The sequence below is a fragment of the Heterodontus francisci genome, chromosome 22 (assembly GCF_036365525.1).
Source record: "Heterodontus francisci isolate sHetFra1 chromosome 22, sHetFra1.hap1, whole genome shotgun sequence".
Taxonomy (NCBI): domain Eukaryota; kingdom Metazoa; phylum Chordata; class Chondrichthyes; order Heterodontiformes; family Heterodontidae; genus Heterodontus; species Heterodontus francisci.
Window position 1 is genome coordinate 75916942 of NC_090392.1, and position 18053 is coordinate 75934994.

The window sequence follows — 18053 nt, forward strand, 5'->3', positions numbered from 1 at the left end:
GAACTGAAGAGAGTGCTACTAAATGAGCTACAGTGAGGGAGAAAGGAAAAATAAAACCTGGCACAGCTCTTGCTCCGATTAATATCTATGACTGTTCCTGGAAAGTGCATCCGGGAGGCCTTTAAATGTGAACAAGATTCAGACCCGGCTGTGAAGCTCTTCGTGGTCAAGTAGTCTGGAATGTTCATTCATGGTGCTTGCTCAAAGAATAGCAATTGGACAAAGCATTGGAGGGATATGGAGCGGAAACTGGCAGAGATGGAGAGAAGAGAATTCTCACAGCAAGGAGAAATGGCTCGGGGCAGGAGGAAATTATTTGAATTGAAGGTCAATTAATTTCAGCTCAGGTTTACATATCTCAAGGCGCAGCAGCATTACGGTAGGGACCGAGAAACAGGTTACTTTGCTAAGTGTTTGGTCAAGGAATGACTTTTTAAGCTGTAGGAGAGCAGCCCAGTTCTACCGGCACTTTTCTCTCCCCGTGGAAAGTGGCCAAGCCCCTGTCCTGTGAAGGCACAGCAACGGTTAACAGACTGGGCATATGAAAGGATCGCTCAAAAAAAGGTCCCAGAATGTTAGTGGGTCACCCCAATGTCCCCTGGACAGTGAAATGTAAAAGATGACCATCAGCTGGCAACGGAGTAGTTCAGTAAATTAGAAATGATACTGGAACGTGGGTTCTAATCCAAACCCAAACCGGGGGATGGGGGACGGGCGGGGGAGATTCCAGCAACATATGAAATTAATTTGGCCGCTCCAACCTAGCTCCTGATGGAAATTTTTTGAAAATATTCATTCTTGGGATGTGAGTATCGCTGGCCAGGCCAGCATTTTTTGCCTATCCCCAACTGCCCTCGAAAAGATGGTGGTGAGCTGCCTTCTTGAAACCATTGCAGTCCATGTGGGGGTAGGTACACCCACAGTGCTGTTAGGAAGGGAGTTCCAGGATTTTGACCCAGCAACAGTGAAGGAACGGCGATATAGTTCCAAGTCAGGATGGTATGCAACTTGGAGGGGAACTTGCAGGTGGTGGTGTTTCCCAAGCATCTGCTGCCCTTATCCTGCTGGTGATGAAGGTCATGGGTTTGGAAGGTGCTGTGCAAAGAGCCTTGGCAAGTTGCTGCAGTGTATCTTGTATGAGGTACACAATGACCCCACAGCATAAAGTTCTGCACAACCTAGTACTAAAATATTAATCTTGTTCAGTAAGGTGACAAAGAATTTGGTGTAAGAATGGAAATGGTCAAAATGAGGCAGTAATGTGAGTAATTTTCACGTTAGTGCTGAGACACACTGTTGGCAGCAAAGCTTTACTCTGGCTTTTGGGTGAGGATGGGATATATTGAAGGCAAATTATTGACCTGGTTAGAAATTGGCTGAGCGGCAGGAGAGAAATATAATGGACAAACGCTGTAATTGGCAGGATATGACTATTGGCATCCCACAGGGATCTGGGTTGGGGCCTCAACCATTTCCCATATTTATTAAAGACTTAGATTATGGGATAGAAAGCCACATATCTGAGTGCACCAATGACAACCATAGGCAGTAGTGTTATTCATGTAGATGGAAACATTAAATTACAAAGCAATATTGATAGATTGAGTGAATGGGCAAAACTGTGGCAAATGAATTTCAATATAGACAAATATGAGTTCATCCACTCTGGACCTAAAAGGATAGAGCAGAGGACTTTCTCGATGGTGAAAAGCTAGAAACAGAAGAGGTGCAAAGAGACTTAGGGATCCAGGTACACAGATCATTAAAATATCATGGACAAGTACAGAACATAATCAAAAAGGCTAATGGAATGCTACCCTTTATATCTAGAGGACTCGAATACAAGTGGGTAGAAGTCATGCTTCAGCTATATAAAGCCCTGGTTAGAGCACACCTGGAGTTACTGGGAGCAGTTCTGGACATCACATCTTGAGGATACATTGGCCTTGGAGGAAGCGCAGAGTATGTTTACCAGAATCACACCTGGTCTCTCAGGGTTAAATTACGAGGAGAGATTACAAACTAGGGTTGTACTTCCTGGAAGTTAGAAGGTTAAAGCGTGATTTGATCAAAGTTTTAAGATATTAATGGAAACCGATAGTCTAGATAGAAACTATTTCTGCTGTTTGGAGAGTCTAGGACTAGGCAGCATAGGCTAAAAATTAGAGCCAGGCCTCCAAGAGTGAAATTAGGAAACACGTCAACATGCAAAAGGTGGTAGAAGTTTGAAACCTTCTTCAGCAAATGGCAATCAACGCTAGATCAACTCTTAATTTTAAATCTGAGATTGATAGACTTCTGTTAACTGAAGATCTTTAGGGATATGGGACAAAGGCAGGGATATGGAGTTAGGTCACAAATCAGCCACAACCTCAATGAGTGGCGGAACAGACTCGAGGAGCAAAATGGCCTCCTCCTGCTCCTATGTTCCTATAAACACAAGTCATTGCAGTTGCATGGGACAGGCTGCATGGACCAAAAGGTCTCTTCCTATATAGCGCCTTGGCACATTTTATTACATTAAAGACGCTATATAAACTTAAGTTGCTGTTGTCCATCATTGTTCATATGTTCTGGATGTGACTGTGCGACTCCTGACCTAGCAATACTTGATGTGGATACTAGGTGCTTAAGGTTGAAAGTGTTCCATTCCCATACAACTCAACTCCATTTTCAATTAACATCTACTTGGTCTGTGCAAACAAAAACAGCAGAACAAGTATAGATTGCACCCTTCGAAACTTGGGCTGTGCAAGAGCATAAGAAGCAGAGGCAGCAGTAGGACATACAGTCCCTCGAGCCTGTTCCGCCATTCAGTAAGATCATGGCTGATGATCTGCCTCAACTCCACTTTCCCACCCAATCCCCACGTCTGTGCCTGGAGTGTGCACTGAGCTGTACAACAGGGAGACGAAATGCTGGTGCGTACTAGTCTATCCCCAGTTGTGGGAGCTATTAGACTTGATGAACTAAGAAAGCATCGCGTAGGGCGTTTATTGGCACACCACTAAAAGTATGTTGACTAGAGCGTGATTTATTTTCTCCAGTTCGTCAATGAGCTAAATAAGCCAGTGTCAGTCCTGCTTCGTGTATCAAAAGACTTCTGTTCATCTGTTTCCACAATATAGTTTTGGAGTCAGTGCAAGGAAGAGAGTACACTTTGTACTCTGTGAAGGGGATGACAATTATAGATAGCTCCTTGAGGGAAATAAAGCACACACAAAAAACAAAATTCACTCCTGGCTTCATTTAAAATATAACACTCCAAAAACCTGGCTAGTGCAACAGCAGTGAAATGAAATTAGTCACAAGGACGAGTTGGCGACAGGCAACATGCATTTCGCTACAGATGTTAAGATTAGTATTATGCTATCCACTTGGAAAGAGAATGTCACAAGTGCTCTAATAAGTGTGGAATATCTCAAAGGCACAAGCAAGTTGCCAATGAGTGGTAAGTGACTGTCTAACTGTAATGCTGAAAGGTTCTTCAAAACCCTCCCAATCACAGCAGGTCATGGTTCACATGGTATTGCATGGCCAGTACCTGTTGGGCTGCATTGGTCAAGACTGCAACTAACCACTTCCATGAACCCTGGCAAATCCACCTGAGCATGACTGCAGCAATCCACTTCTCAGTGTCTGGACCAGCAAAGGGCAAAGTCACCAGTGGCTTTCCATGCATTACAGAGTTTGTCCATGTGCAGGAGTGCCATGGTCAACTGTAGCCTTAATGTTTTGACTGCAGTGTCTTGCAAGCTGATCCTTGTTTTAAATTCCTCACTCCTCCATCTCTCAGCTCCTTCAGGCCTACAATTCTCAGATATCTACACTCTTCCAATTCTGACCGCTAGCACATCCTCTATTTCCTTTGCTCCACGGTTGGCCGATCTACCTTCAGCGGCCCGACATGCTGAAATTCCCTCCTAAACCCCTCTGGCTCTAACTTTTTCCTTAAGGCACTCTGGAAAATTTAGCTTTTTGGCCAAGCTTTTGGTCACCTACCCTAATATCATTTTATGTGGCTCGATTTGATTAATTCTGTTTGATTACGCTCCTAGGATGTTTTACTATATTAAAAGGTGTTATATAAATACAAGTTCTTGTTGGGGCACTCAGCCCCTTAATTGAGCTCATATAAGAAAGCGAGCTCCTGGAGCAAAGAGATATGATTGCCTGAATGACACATAGCCGCTCTCACACAATACATTGTGCTGCAGCTTCCCCACTGAACTAAACCAAGCTTTAATTAGGGTAACCATTTTGCATTCCCAAAAACTTAAGAAACACAGGAACAGGAGGAGCCCATTTAGCCCCAACAGCCTGTTCCACCATTCAATTAGATCATGGCTGCCCTGGTTCCATTAACCCTTAAATACCCTTGCCTAACAAAAATCTATCAAACTCAGTTTTGAAATTTTCACTTGACCCCCCCCCAGCCTCAATAGCATTTTTTTGGCAGGGGGAAGAAAGAGCTTTAGATTCCCACTGCTCTTTGTGAAGAAGTGCTTCCTGAATGGGCTAGCTCTAATTTCAAGGATATGCCCCTTTTCTCTGGACTGCACCCACCCACCTCCCCTTACCAGAGGAAATAATTTCTCTCTATCAACTCCTTTCATCAACTTAAATTATCACCAATAACTTCAGAAACCTCACTGTAAATTACTGCCTGATAAATGACCAGAAAGTTATCCACTTAGCTGAAGTGCTTGCTCAGTAGATGATAATGCATTACATTAAAAATTACAATTTGGTTAAAATGCGATATTAATGCAAACCGCAAATCATCCAGTAAACGGGTCAGAATGAGCATCATCTAAAGGCGATACTTAAATATTCAACACCTACAGTATGATTCATTAACAACCTTCTGCTTCAGTTAACGGAAGCATAATTCATCTAGCCGCAAGGCATGAAGATTAAAAGGGTACACAGAGTCAGTGATGGATGATGTGACCTTTCTGATGTCACAAGCCACTAAGAATTTATTTTACAATAAGACAATACACGAGGCTGACAGATAGCGGATCAAATCCAATCCGTATATAAAAAATGAACCAAAATATTAGCGGTGCATCCCTTAATCAATCACATTCGCCTGCAAATCTTTAAAAGATTAAACTCATGATATTCTCTTAAAGGATTCGAATCTTATTCGATCTTAGAGGCATTCTAAAAGATGGATACAACTAAGTATCACAGAGATTGCAACAAAACTAAGTATTTAAAGTTTTAAAACAATCTAAAACTTGGAGATAATTTTAGCTGACCTGCCAGTTCCATCTGAGAGGGTGCTGCAATGACTGAGGTACAGTCAGTCAGATCCCATGGAACTATTTGAACAGGACGTAATTCTCCCAGTGCTCTGGTCAACATTCCACCCACAACCAACACAAGTAAGTAAACTGGTTATCTGCAACTTGTGGGATCTTGCCTTGTGCTAAATAGCTGCTACATTTACCGATATAACTGTCCTGCACTTCAAAGTAAACCCCATAATGCACTCTGACATTCCCAAGTGACAGAAGGCACCATACAAAAGTTAATCTTGCTTTTTGCAAACAATAAAGGATTGGCAAAGTTGATTAAGACTTTACTTTCAATATTGATTAAAGTTCTGAAGAATAGTACACTAAAAGTTACATTAAAGCCATCATCAAGACTCACCACACTAGCTTCTACTCAAAATATTCTTTCCTATAACCTTAAATCTGTTGGGCTCTCCACTTCTCTTACTCATATACACCTTACAGGTTTGTTAATATCAACACTTCATGTCACCCAAGCACTGCTCTCCAATCCAAGTCTTCTCTTCCACTCTTGTCAATCTTGGCCACCTCCTTCACCATGGCCTTTGCCCTTTACCTAGCTTTCGAGATACGAAAGGAATGCACTGTACAAAAAGGATTCTGTTGCCTCACATTTTGCAAAACAGCATCGTGCCCGAAGGCCAACTCCATAGCAGCTAACTTTTATTTAATTCATTCATGGGATGCGGGCGTCGCTCATGAGACCAGCATTTATTGCTCTCATGGTGGTGGTGGTGGTGGTGGTGAGCTGCGTTCTTGAACCACTGCAGTCCATGTGGGATAGGTACACCAACAATGCTGTTAGGAAGGGAGTTCCAGGATTTTGACCCAGCAACAGTGAAGGAACGGCGATATAGTTCTAAATCAGGATGGTGTGTGGCTTGGAGGGGAACTTGCAGGTGGTGTTCCCATGCATCTGCTGCCCTTGACCTTCTAGGTGGTAGAGGTCGCTGGTTTGAAAGGTGCTGTGGAAGGAGCCTTGGTGCATTGCTGCAGTGTATCTTGTAAATGGTAAACACTGCTGCCCCTGTGCGTCGGTGATGGAAGGAGTGAATGTTAGTGGATAGGGTGCCAATCAAGTGGGCTGCTTTGTCCTGGATGGTGACGAGGACGAACTTCTTGAATCTTGTTGGAGCTGCACCATCCAGGCAAGTGGAAAATATTCCATCACACTCCTGACTTGTGCCTTGTAGATGGTGGACAGGCTTTGGGGAGTCAGGTGAGTTACTCACCGCAGGATTCCTAGCCTCTGACTTGCTCTTGTAGCCATGGTATTTATATGGCTACTCCATTTTCTGGTTAATGGTAACCCCCAGGATGTTGATAGTGGGGGATTCAGTAATGGTAATGCCATCTGATTGTCAAGGAGAGATGGTTAGATTCTCTCTTGTTGGAGATGTTCATTGCCTGGCACTTGTATGGCACGAATGTTACTTGCCATTTATCAGCCCAAGCATGGATATTTTCCAGGTCTTTCTGCATTTCTACATGGACTGCTTCAGTATTGGAGGAATCACGAATGGTGCTGAACTTGGTGAAATCAGCAAACATCCCCACTTCTGACCTTATGATTGAACAAAGTTGATAGATGAAGCAGCTGAAAATGGTTGGGCCTAGGACACTACCCGGAGGAACTGCTGCAGTAATGTCCTGGAGCTGAGATGATTGTGCAAAGGAAGATGTTCATGGTTGTTGGAAGTCAAAGAATGGCTCCAACCAACGGAGGGTTTTCCCCCCGATTCCCGTTGACTCCAGTTTTGCTAGGGCTCCTTGATGCCATACTCGATCAAATGCTGCCTTGATGTCAAGGGCAGTCAATCTCACCTCACCTCTTGAGTTCAACTCTTCTGTCCATGTTTGAACCAAGGCTGTAATGAGGTCAGGAACGGAGTGGCCCTGGCAGAAGCCAAACTAAGCATCACTGAGCAGGTTATTGTTAAGCAAGTGCCGCTTGATAGCACTGTTGACGACACCTTCCATCACTTTACTGATGATCGAGAGTAGACTGATGGGTTGGACTGGTCCTGCTTTTTGTGTACAGGACATACCTGGGCAATTTTCCACATTGCCAGGTAGATGCCAGTGTTGTAGCTGTACTGGAACAACTTGGCTAGGGGCAGGGCAAGTTCTGGAGCACAGGTCTTCAGTATATTGCCAGAATGATGTCAGGGACCAAAGCCTTTGCAGTATCCAGTGCCTTCAGTCATTTCTTGATATCATGCAGAGTGAACAGAATTGGCTGAAGATTGGCATCTGTGATGCTGGGGACTAGGTGATGAAAGGACTCCACCTCCACTCACGCTCCCAAATCCCAATCCTGCAGTCACGCCAGAGTTAAGCCTGCAGCAGAAGTTTCCGTTCCAGACCAACTTTCATCAAAGTTTGAAATCTGACTTCTAATGCTGATATCTTAACCCTGTAACTCTTTTTAAAAAGATTAACAGACCTACAAATGCTGAGTTCCTTACTTTCAAAGAACACTGAACTCCAAAGGCGTTAAAAACAGAGAAACAAAAGAAACTTAAAGGAATCTGGATTGGAAGAAACATCAATTTACAAGTTACTCTTTAGGACTTTGTAAAGGGAGATCAGTCCCTCTACTTTTTAAACTATTCTTTTTTAACTCCTCTGTTCCACCTATATTTTCTCCCAACACTTTATCTCTCACCCATCCAGTTTTTGCCCCCATAAAGGCAAATTAAATCAGTGCTCCTCACCTTTCCAAACTCTGCTTTCATCTGGAGGACAGATTTCTCCATAAAGGCCAATGGGAGTTCCTCATGACCCTGTTGAAGGCATGTTCATACCAGGGAAAATGGCTGGAATAGTTATTCTCTCAACATGGACGTTAGTGCATACCATATTATTGTGTCCAGTGTCTTGAAAGAACAAATATTCACTTCCAAGAGCAGCTTACAGAGTCAGGTGAGAAACCAGCTGTTGGGAACTCAAACTCCCAAATGTTTTCTTTTAATTGAGATTAAGTGAAGAGGCAAAATCCGAAGATAAATAAAAGATTGGAACAAAAAGTGTAGGAAATACAAGATCTACAGGTGCTGAGCTGACGCTTTCAAAGCTTGTAGAAGGAAGGGAGAACAGAGGTGTAGGAAACTCCATATTTATTTGAGGTCCTGGGAAAATGTGAGAGCAGAAGATAGTCTAATGAGTCCTTTCGACACAGCAATTGGGGGATGAGGAGGAGCATGTAGGAAAGGGTCTCTGAAGCTCAAGAGGAATAGGGGAAAAGTTCAGAAAAACAATGATCAGAATAGTTAGTATCAATAAGATAAGAAAGGTTCCAGAGAGAAACTTGCTGCTTGTTGCCTGAGAGACAAGTCGTTCAAGATTCTTTCCTTCAAATAAGATCCACCAAAACATACATAGCAATCTCAAGTACTAACTAACGCATCAAATTGAGGATTTCGAACAATGTTGCCATGAGTAATCTTGGTGAATGCATATTAAAAATGCCACTATTCAGCTAAATGTTGCTCTCAACAGGGTCAAATTCACAAGAGAGCAAGTTTGGCATGTACAGATTGTATTTCAGATTGGACATCTGAACTATTGTACAGGAGACAAGTTTGATGTTCCAGTGATTGTACACTCTCATTGCAACTGCAAAAACTATTAAGTTCGGCTTTAGGAGGCAGCAGTGTTTGATGAAAGAAACTGACACTGGCGTCAAGCTTTTCAACAGGTAATGGTGCAAAAACTAGAGGCAGTCAGATACCAAAAGGATGTGTAAAAGATGGAATACAGGAGAGAGAATCTAGCAAAATTAGCTTCATGTCAACCAAGGTGATCCACTGGAATGAGGCAGCATTGCATGTGGATTATTTTTTATATTATTGCACAAAGGTAAGTTGTACTGATGGAAATATGTAAATCCAAATCATAAGCTGTCCTATATGTTCACCTGATGGCAAATAAAGCAGCTGAAATGATTCATGTCAAGTCCCGTCTCTCCAACAGGACTGTGGGATCCTTAAGACCCAACTTTATTTATTTATTTAGAGATACAGCACTGAAACAGGCCCTTCGGCCCACCGAGTCTGTGCCGACCAACAACCACCCATTTATACTAATCCTACATTAATCCCATATTCCCTACCACATCCTCACCATTATCCTACCACCTACCTACACGAGGGGCAATTTACAATGGCCAATTTACCTATCAACCTGCAAGTCTTTGGCTGTGGGAGGAAACCGGAGCACCCGGCAGAAACCCACGCGGTCACAGGGAGAACTTGCAAACTCCACACAGGCAGTACCCAGAATTGAACCCGGGTCACTGGAGCTGTGAGGCTGCTGTGTTAACCACTGTGCCGCCTTTATCACACGATTTCTGTCAACAAATGCTGACACATAGATTGGGGCCCCAAAAAGTTATTGCCAGCATGGAACACTGATGTTTGGCAAGATAGCAGACAGGACTCCGGTTTAACATTTCATCTGATTGATGGCCAGCATCTCTTGACAACGTATGTGCTCTCAGTACTGCACAGAGGGTATCAGGCTGGATAATATACTCAAAGCCTGGAATGGGCATGTCCCAAAGACTCCCATTGGTCAGTGCTACAGCAAATCAAGTTGCCTAGTGTTCACTGCACAGAAACAGGCTATTGCCCAACAGGTCTATGCCAGCATTTATGCTGTACAGAAGCCTCTTCCCACCTTACTTCATCACATCCTATCAATATATCCTAGTCTTCCTTTCTCCTTCATGTATTTGACAATTATCCCTCGACAACAATCACTGAAAAAAAAACAGATGATCTGGTCATCGTCACATTGCTGATTGTGGGAGCTTCCTGTGCACAAATTGGCCACCATGTTTCCTACATTCCAACAGCAACTACACTTTAAAAAGTGCTTCAAGATGTCCTGAGGTTGTGAAAGGTGTAGAAGTTGCAAATTCTCTCTTATTAAAAACAAATATATTTGGACGGAAAGAAAAGTAAAACGTAGGAAAATAGCTTGTAACAGGGTTTATTTGTTACAAGTTTAACAAAAAAAAATGAACCGCACGAGAGCATTGCCAGCATTTTATGTGAAAAAAATCAAAACAGTTTTGTTTACAGCACAGGAAACCTGCTCGCTCCTTCCCCCAGACTATGACAAATTTGGCACAAGACTCACTGTACATACTGTACCCACAGGGTTGGCTGCAAGCCTAGGTTGGCGCGGCGCCAGCTCCACAACAACAAGCGTCGTCAGCCAGAACAAGCCACAGGGAAGGGAGGGGAGAGCTGAAATAGACACCGCAATGTACAGAGCATACCACAGCTTGCTTTTTTCTTTTTAAATTGCACAAATTCCTCTTTTATGTCTCAAAACAAGAGAGAAATTACATGATCCACTGTTACCTGAATGCGAAAGCAGATGCATCCTTAGCCGTAAGCTGTCCAGGAATCGTTTACCGCACAGCTCGCACCCATAGGTCTTCATTCCACTGTGCAGCTTCCTATAGCACAACGTTTGGGGGGGGGGGGGGGGGTGGGGGGTGGAAAATGGAGAGAAAATAAAAAAGCATCAATAAACTACTGTACAAATGTGCAACTCAAATCATCAGACATTGCTCCCCAATTTCATTAATCTCTCTTTAGGTGCCTGCAGCAGCTGCTTACAAGCTTTGCTGTTGTGTGCTTTTGCATACATCACAGAATATAGTTGCTAGGCATTTGCAATACACTATAGGGGAAATATAAAAGACATGTCAACCAACATGCTTCAATGTTGAGCAATACTCTTTGATTCATCATTTGAAATGGTTTCCAACAACAGCAGAACTGTAAAGCACAAGTCCTTCACTCCCCCATCCTTATGCAGCTTAAAGTGCTTACAGCATGCGTAAACCACGATTGAAAGGGATGTAAATCTAGACTTGTGCAGCTGGATATTTTTTCAGCAGTTTGAATATGTATGGAAGGGTAACATCCCTCCTCCTGCAACTCTTCTGCAGGAGAGCTGCAGCCTTGCCAGCATTCACATTAGACAACAGTTATACTAAAAAAGGAATTCCGGCGAGCGAGCACCCAAATCTAATGGAGGTAAATGATGCGAGAAGATGTCCAGGCGATACTCACATGATGCTGCAGCTTTGCACCAGCAGCAGGAGCACAATCAGAGGGAAGTGAAGTTTAAAACAGTTGAGCTTTTTTTGGCACCCTCTGAGCTTTAAGAAAGAGAGAGGGCGAGCAACAGAGAAAATTGTAGAAACGTGCATTTGTGTAGAACCATTCACATGATCTCAGTGCATGCCAGAAAGCTTAGCAACCACATGAAGTGCTGTTAAATGCAGCCACTGTTGCATGGTAGACAAACTCAGAAGCCAGTTTTATGCAAAACAAATTCACAAATGACGAGATAAATGACCAAATGTTCAGCTTTAGTGGAACCAGTTGGGGATAAATGGTGGCTGGATCTCTTCATATTTAATCTTCGCAGAAAGCTAACTCGCCCACTGGCTCCTTTCTAATGCAAGTTTAGCTGGCATTGCAACACTGGCACTGGGAAACTCTGAGCATTGAGAATCTACACAACGGACTTTGCTTCAGCTGGTCAGAGAGCAGTGCAGAGCCAGAATATCACCCCCACTGCTGCACAGCTCTAGGCCTCAAACCGGGCATCATTTGTTGAAGTAAATAAAAGCAAAATACTGCAGATGCTGGAAATCGGAAATAAAAAAAAAAGTGCTGGAAATATTCAGCAGGTCTGGCAGCATCTGTGGAGAGAGAAGCAAAGTTAATGTTTCAGATCAGTGACCTTTCATCAGAACTCCTTTGTTAAAGGTTTGGTTTCAGTTGTTCCAATCGCGGTCTATTCTCATGCATTCTCATGTATTACGGAACTGCCATATTTAAGGGCAGAAAGTGCTACAAAGAAACAGCAGGTTCACCAGCGTCTATAGAGAGACAGGTTAGAGTTTCAGTGTAGACCCATCATCAGATGCAAGCTCAACAAAAGGTTCTGCACCTCAAACATCAAAAACTGTCCATTTATGGTTGCTAATCTTCCAAGTTTGGCTTGGAGGCTCCCAGGACGGATGATTAATCTCCAGGATGGATGATTAATCTCCAGGATGGATGATTAATCTCCAGGATGGATGATTAATCTCCAGGACACTGCTGGGAACAAAACCCAGGGAGCAAAAATTATAGATAAAAAACAGAAAATGTTGTAAATAGTCAGAATGTCAGGGAGACCTGCCGTGTGCTTCCAGCATTTTCTGTTTTTATTTCAGATTTCCAGCATCTGCAGTATTTTGCTTTTGGAGAAAAACCATTTATAAAAAATTGCATTTTTCATTTATTTGAAACATTTTAATTTATTAGTTATGGAAATATAAAAAAGGGTTGCATTTATATAGCGCTTGTCACAACTACTGGACATCTCAAAGTGCTTGACAGCCAATGACACACTTTTGAAGTGCAGTCACTGTTGTAATGGAGAAAACGTGGCAGCCAATTTGCGCACAGCAAGCTCCCACAAACAGCAATGTCATATTGACCAGAAACTGTTTGTGATGTTGATTCAGGGATAAATATTGACCAGGACATTGGAGATAATTCCCCTGTTCTTCTTCGAAATAGTGCCATAGGATCTTTTACATCCACCTGAGCAGGCAGATGGGGGTCTTCCAAAAGATGCACCTCCAACAGTGCAGCACTCCGTCAGTGCTGCACTGGAGTGATAGCCTTGAGTTTTGTGCTCAAATGCTGGAGTGGGACCAGAACCTTGTGACTCACTATTGGAGAGATGGGGGAAGAAAGGCTGTTTGACTGGGTGGGGTGGTTACAGATCATGTGATGGAAACTCCAGGGCCACCCTCGGAATTGGCAACTCCAACGCCTGTGGATTCACCCAAAAAAAACAAATAATTGGTCAGACCCAGCCTTATGCCAAAATGGGTGACTGGTAACAAAACCATATGTGTCCGCTCCCCCAACCCCCACTGGCCACTCCACACCCTATTCTTATTACACTTGTCAAATGGTAAAAACTTCTGAACCACACAAACTGCCTCTTGAGAAAGACATTGCAACACATACTCAAACTTAAAAGATTGCAGAAACGACCACAAGAGCAATGAAGCCACAGAAAACCAACCGCATTCTATCGCAATCTGCTCAATGCCAGCACTAGAGAATACAACTCACTGTAATCTTGTCCCTCAGGGGAAAGGAGCAAAGCAGAACATTACAGCTTTTCCCACCACTTTCCCGTTTTCCCTAGTTTCATCACTCAAGTCGATACATCGGAAACATGCTTGCAACCCAGGCTTATCTAAAAATGCTATACAAGAGAAATTGTTTAAAGGTTGTCCACGTGTGAGAATGTTTCAGAGTCACAAATTATCTTTTTAGATCTCACTACTGTAGCTCAGTTGGCAGCACTCTAGCCTCCAAGTAAAAAGGTTCTGGGTTCAAGTCCTACTCCAGGGCTTCAGCAAAAAACAAAAAACAAAATCAAGGTTGATACTTCAGTGCAGTACGGAGGGAGAGCTGCATTGTTGGAGGTGCCGTCTTTCACATCAAATGTTAAACCCAGGCCCTGTCTGCCCTCTCAGGTGAAAGTAAAAGATCCCATGGCAGTATTTTGAAGAGGAACAGGGGAGTTACCCCGGTGTCCTGGCCAATATTTATCCCTCAATCAACATCACAAAAAACAGATTATCCGGTCATTTATCATTTTGCTGTTTGTGGGAGCTTGCTGTGCACAAATTGGCTGCTGCGTTTCCTACACTTCAAAAGTACTTCATTGGCTGCAGAGAATTTAGGGAGGCCCTGTGGTTGTGAAAGGTACGATATAAATACATGTCTTTTTATAACCTTCACAATTTCTCATGGCCATTGTCTCTAAATTCAGAACTTTGATGCATAAATCTGTAGATTGGAGTTTAGTTTGACTGACTGACTGGCTGCTGGCTCATTTATAAATTCAAATTAGTTTCCCTCCCTTGTGTCACCACCTAAAGATGTCAAATCATGCTGGGTGGGGTAGGTCAGCTTTGGATGACCATCAGATGCCTCATCCAATGGGCCACTTCATGCACGAGACTGGGTAGCAAGTGTTGGTAGGACATTTGAGCACGAGAGGAATTATACACAATCCTGATCTCATCTGATACACACACTATTCAGCTGGGAGGGAGGTAGTGGGGTTGGGGGCTGTGGGGGGGTCACTGGATGACTGTTGGGAGCAAGTACCCTGGTACAACGCCTCCTCCCTCGCCAAGGAGAGGGGTAAGACAGACAGTGCCACTTCTCCTGAAGCTCAAGCTGACTCAGCACATCCCAGGGACTGAACCTGGGACTTTGGCTGTACTGTTCAGTGATAAAATAGGCAGCAACACCCACCAAATGAGCCACACTTATTTTAGACAACATAACTTGCATTTATATAGCACCTTTAACATAGTAAAACATTCCAAGATGTTTCACAGGAGCAATTATCAAACACACGAGGTGATATTAGGACATGTGATCAAAAGCTTGGTTAAAGAGCTAGGCTTTGCAGAGCATCTTAAAAGGGAGAGAGAGAGAGGTGGGGAGGTTGGGTGAGGGGGGGGGGGGGGGGGGGGGGGTGGGGGTGGGGGGAAATTCCAAAGCTTAGGGCCAAAGCAGCTAAATTCACAGCCACCAATGGTGGAGTGTTTATTAGAGATGTGCAGGAGGCCAGAATTGGATGAGTTTCAGAGATCTGGGAGGGCTGTAGGGTTGGAGGAGATTACAGACAGAGATAGTGTTACAACTGAGGCTGGAGGAGTGCACTGTCTTTCTCTAGTTCCACTTCTCCACGGGTCACAACATATATTTAAATATTTTACCCAGTTACCGAGATGGCCAATTATATACTTCATTCTAGTTTCAGAATAAAAAAATCTGCACACCAGGTTTCTTTAGTAAACAAAATTATTAAATTATAAAACAAGACTCCGACAAAGATGTAAAGCTTATTAACACAGGTTGAAATATGAAAGTATAAATATTCCCTTCTAAATAACGCACACACACACACACACACATAGGTTAAAGAAAAATGTAATGGTGCTTTCTCTGCAGAGTTCAACTTTACAAAAAAAAAACCCAAAAAAGTACTTTAGCCAAATATTTGTTAATTCTTGAAGAAATTGGATAAGATATGGAATGTTCCAGTTGGTCTGCTGTCCGGATACATGTGTCTAGTGATACCTGTCTACATGCGGTAGTCAGTGGGATCTTTTCAGAAGCAGTTCATTCAGGAGATGTCAAGAGGAAGTCTTGCAGAAGCTTCTAAAGGAGAAATGCTGCATCAGTTTCTCCAGTTCTCACACTGGGTTCTCAGGGTTTTTCAAAGAGTTGGAATAGGGTGAGCTGGTAGCCTCTCGCTGTTAGCAGGCTTATACCCCAACTGAACTCCAAACAATACCCAAAAATGAAACCAACTGTTGGCCACCATAAATCTAGATGTGTCACTTCTCTGTAAACAACTCTGATAGTCAGAAAGACTCCTGCTGTCTACTTAGCTTAAGACATGTGACTTCCAATCAGTATGCGTTTATTTTTAAACAAAGTCCCAACTGTCCTTCCAGTGAACCTTTAAAAAAAAAGTCCAGCATCTTCTCAGGTATTTCCAGTCTTTTGAACACGAATCTTCAAAAAATATTAAAATTGGAAGCACCTTTATAACAATAGGGAGGGCCAAGACCCTTAATATTGTACCAATACACTCAATGCTGCAGCTGGGTTTCCCAACTGGGGAGCGGACAGGGAGGGCGAGGTAGAAAAGTGGGGGCAACTTGGCACGAAGTGGACTAAGGGATCAAGGGAACGCTGACTGGTTGAGTCAGGAACAGCACAGACTCTCCGGCTGAGTCTGGAGCCTGAAGACAGTGGTTCCAGGGAATGAAATGGAGATGGCCTCCAAAAACACATTGGACAGCCTCAAAATAATTGGAGAAGGATAATGACCTCCTCTGACCCCACCAATGAACATGCTTCTAATGTGATTTTCATTGATCTTCTCAAATTGCTGCCACTGCTATTACCATCAGTAACAGACCTGTACCCACCAGTATTGTACTCCAGCATTACACAACTTAAAAACTCCTCTCCCGCCACAAACCAAATTTATTATAACTCCTTGGCTTGATGTTCACCATCTGAGGGAGCACCGTATTACAATTTCACACACCCATCAGTCTGCTTTACAGCAATCCTCCTGAAAGTAACTTAGAGTTAGCTTAACATGTCTATCTGAGTCACACATACCAGAAGATTCCAGGTCCTATTTCCAGTGTGATTGGTGGAATTTAGCCCGGGAGCCAGTGAGGACGTTGCAATTGATGATCCTGAAGGGAAGTTAGATAAAACAAGAAGAAAGGAATCTTCTGGTAGCGAGATGAAGAGGAGTGGGAGCAGGTTCGTGCAGACCATAAACACTGGCACAGACCAGTTGGGACAAATGGTCTGTTTCTGTGATGTAGACTCGATGTCATTCTATGCAATAGTGACCCTTAAAAAGCGAGATGGGGAAAAGAGAGAAAAAACAGCCAATTGCTACCCAATGACACCATAATGGAAAGAGTGAACTTGCATGCATGCATGCTGATGGAGGACAAGATGAGGCTGGGCTGTGATGGATCCCTCAGTTGAATAGCCTGTCAATAGATAAAGCTCATAGACAAAGAATTACGAAGCTTCTATGAGGCAACTGGAGCCTATGGAACCCATGGCCTGTCTTCAGCATGAATTAGCAGTTCCGGGAGAGGAAAGTGAGGAACCCTTTCACTAAATGGGCAACTACATCCAGAATACATGCCACAGGCTTTGCCTGTGCCCATGCCAGCCTTGAATACATTCAGAAACTTTAAAAGAGGGAGTGTTATTCTACTGATTGCTCACCGTTGGGTTGGGGGTGGTAACAAACTGCTTGCTCAAAACGGTGGAGTCATAATGCTTTGAGCTTTCCCTTCCTCTTTCCCTCCCCTACTCAGTCAAGTGTGACATCTTTGGATATGAACAGGAATGATGGCTACATTACCATTCACAATTTTACTACAGAAGACCTTTTATGTCATCAAATATTGGCATGAGTTGTAGAGAGTATCTGCTCACAAATTTATCTGTAACCAGCTGTGTTATGGCACAGGACACAGCAACAAGGAATAGCAGAGGTGATGGTTAGCCTGCAGTCTTTTCTGACATGTAGCACTGTGTGAGGGTTAAGTCAAATACATTGCCTCCATAAATACTGTTCCATCAGCCATAGCACCTTTAGACTAAGAATGTGCTTGAAGAAAACCATCCTGGGTTGCTGCTCCTGGAAGCAAACCCTTGTTGGAGTTCGTGCCTTCATTGGGGAAAAAACTGGAAACATCACACCCATTGCAGTAATTCTGATAAAAGTAGCGGACAAGCAAGGCCTTGGCCTTCCCTGATCAACACCACTAAAACAAGATTATCTGGTCATTGTCACATTACTGTTTGTGGGAGTTTGCTACATTACAACAGTGACTACACTTCAAAGGTACGCTGGCTGTGAAGCACTTTGCTATGTGCGGAGGTCATGAAAGGCGCTATATAAATGAAAGTTCTTTCTTTAATTTTCACACTGGTAGGTCCCACCTCAGTAAAAAAAAAAAGATTTCCAAAGGCGGCTTCCTGAAATATTCTGGGAATGAAGAAAGCCATGGTGCAAAAATGAGTTTGGCTGGGTAAGAGGGTTAAAAGGTAATAATTGAAAGTTATACCATTATCG

General features: G+C 43.2%; 1 protein-coding gene across 8 annotated transcripts in view; it reads right to left on the reverse strand.

Annotated features, from left to right (window-relative positions):
- The window catches only part of zbtb16a (zinc finger and BTB domain containing 16a), a 291732-nt gene that overhangs the window by 135720 nt on the left and 137959 nt on the right, over window positions 1-18053 (reverse strand). For all 8 annotated transcript variants that reach the window (XM_068054070.1, XM_068054072.1, XM_068054074.1 and 5 more), the window contains exon 3: window positions 10679-10776. In XM_068054070.1, the coding sequence (XP_067910171.1) occupies window positions 10679-10776 (98 nt within the window). The remainder of the gene's footprint in view (window positions 1-10678; window positions 10777-18053) is intronic.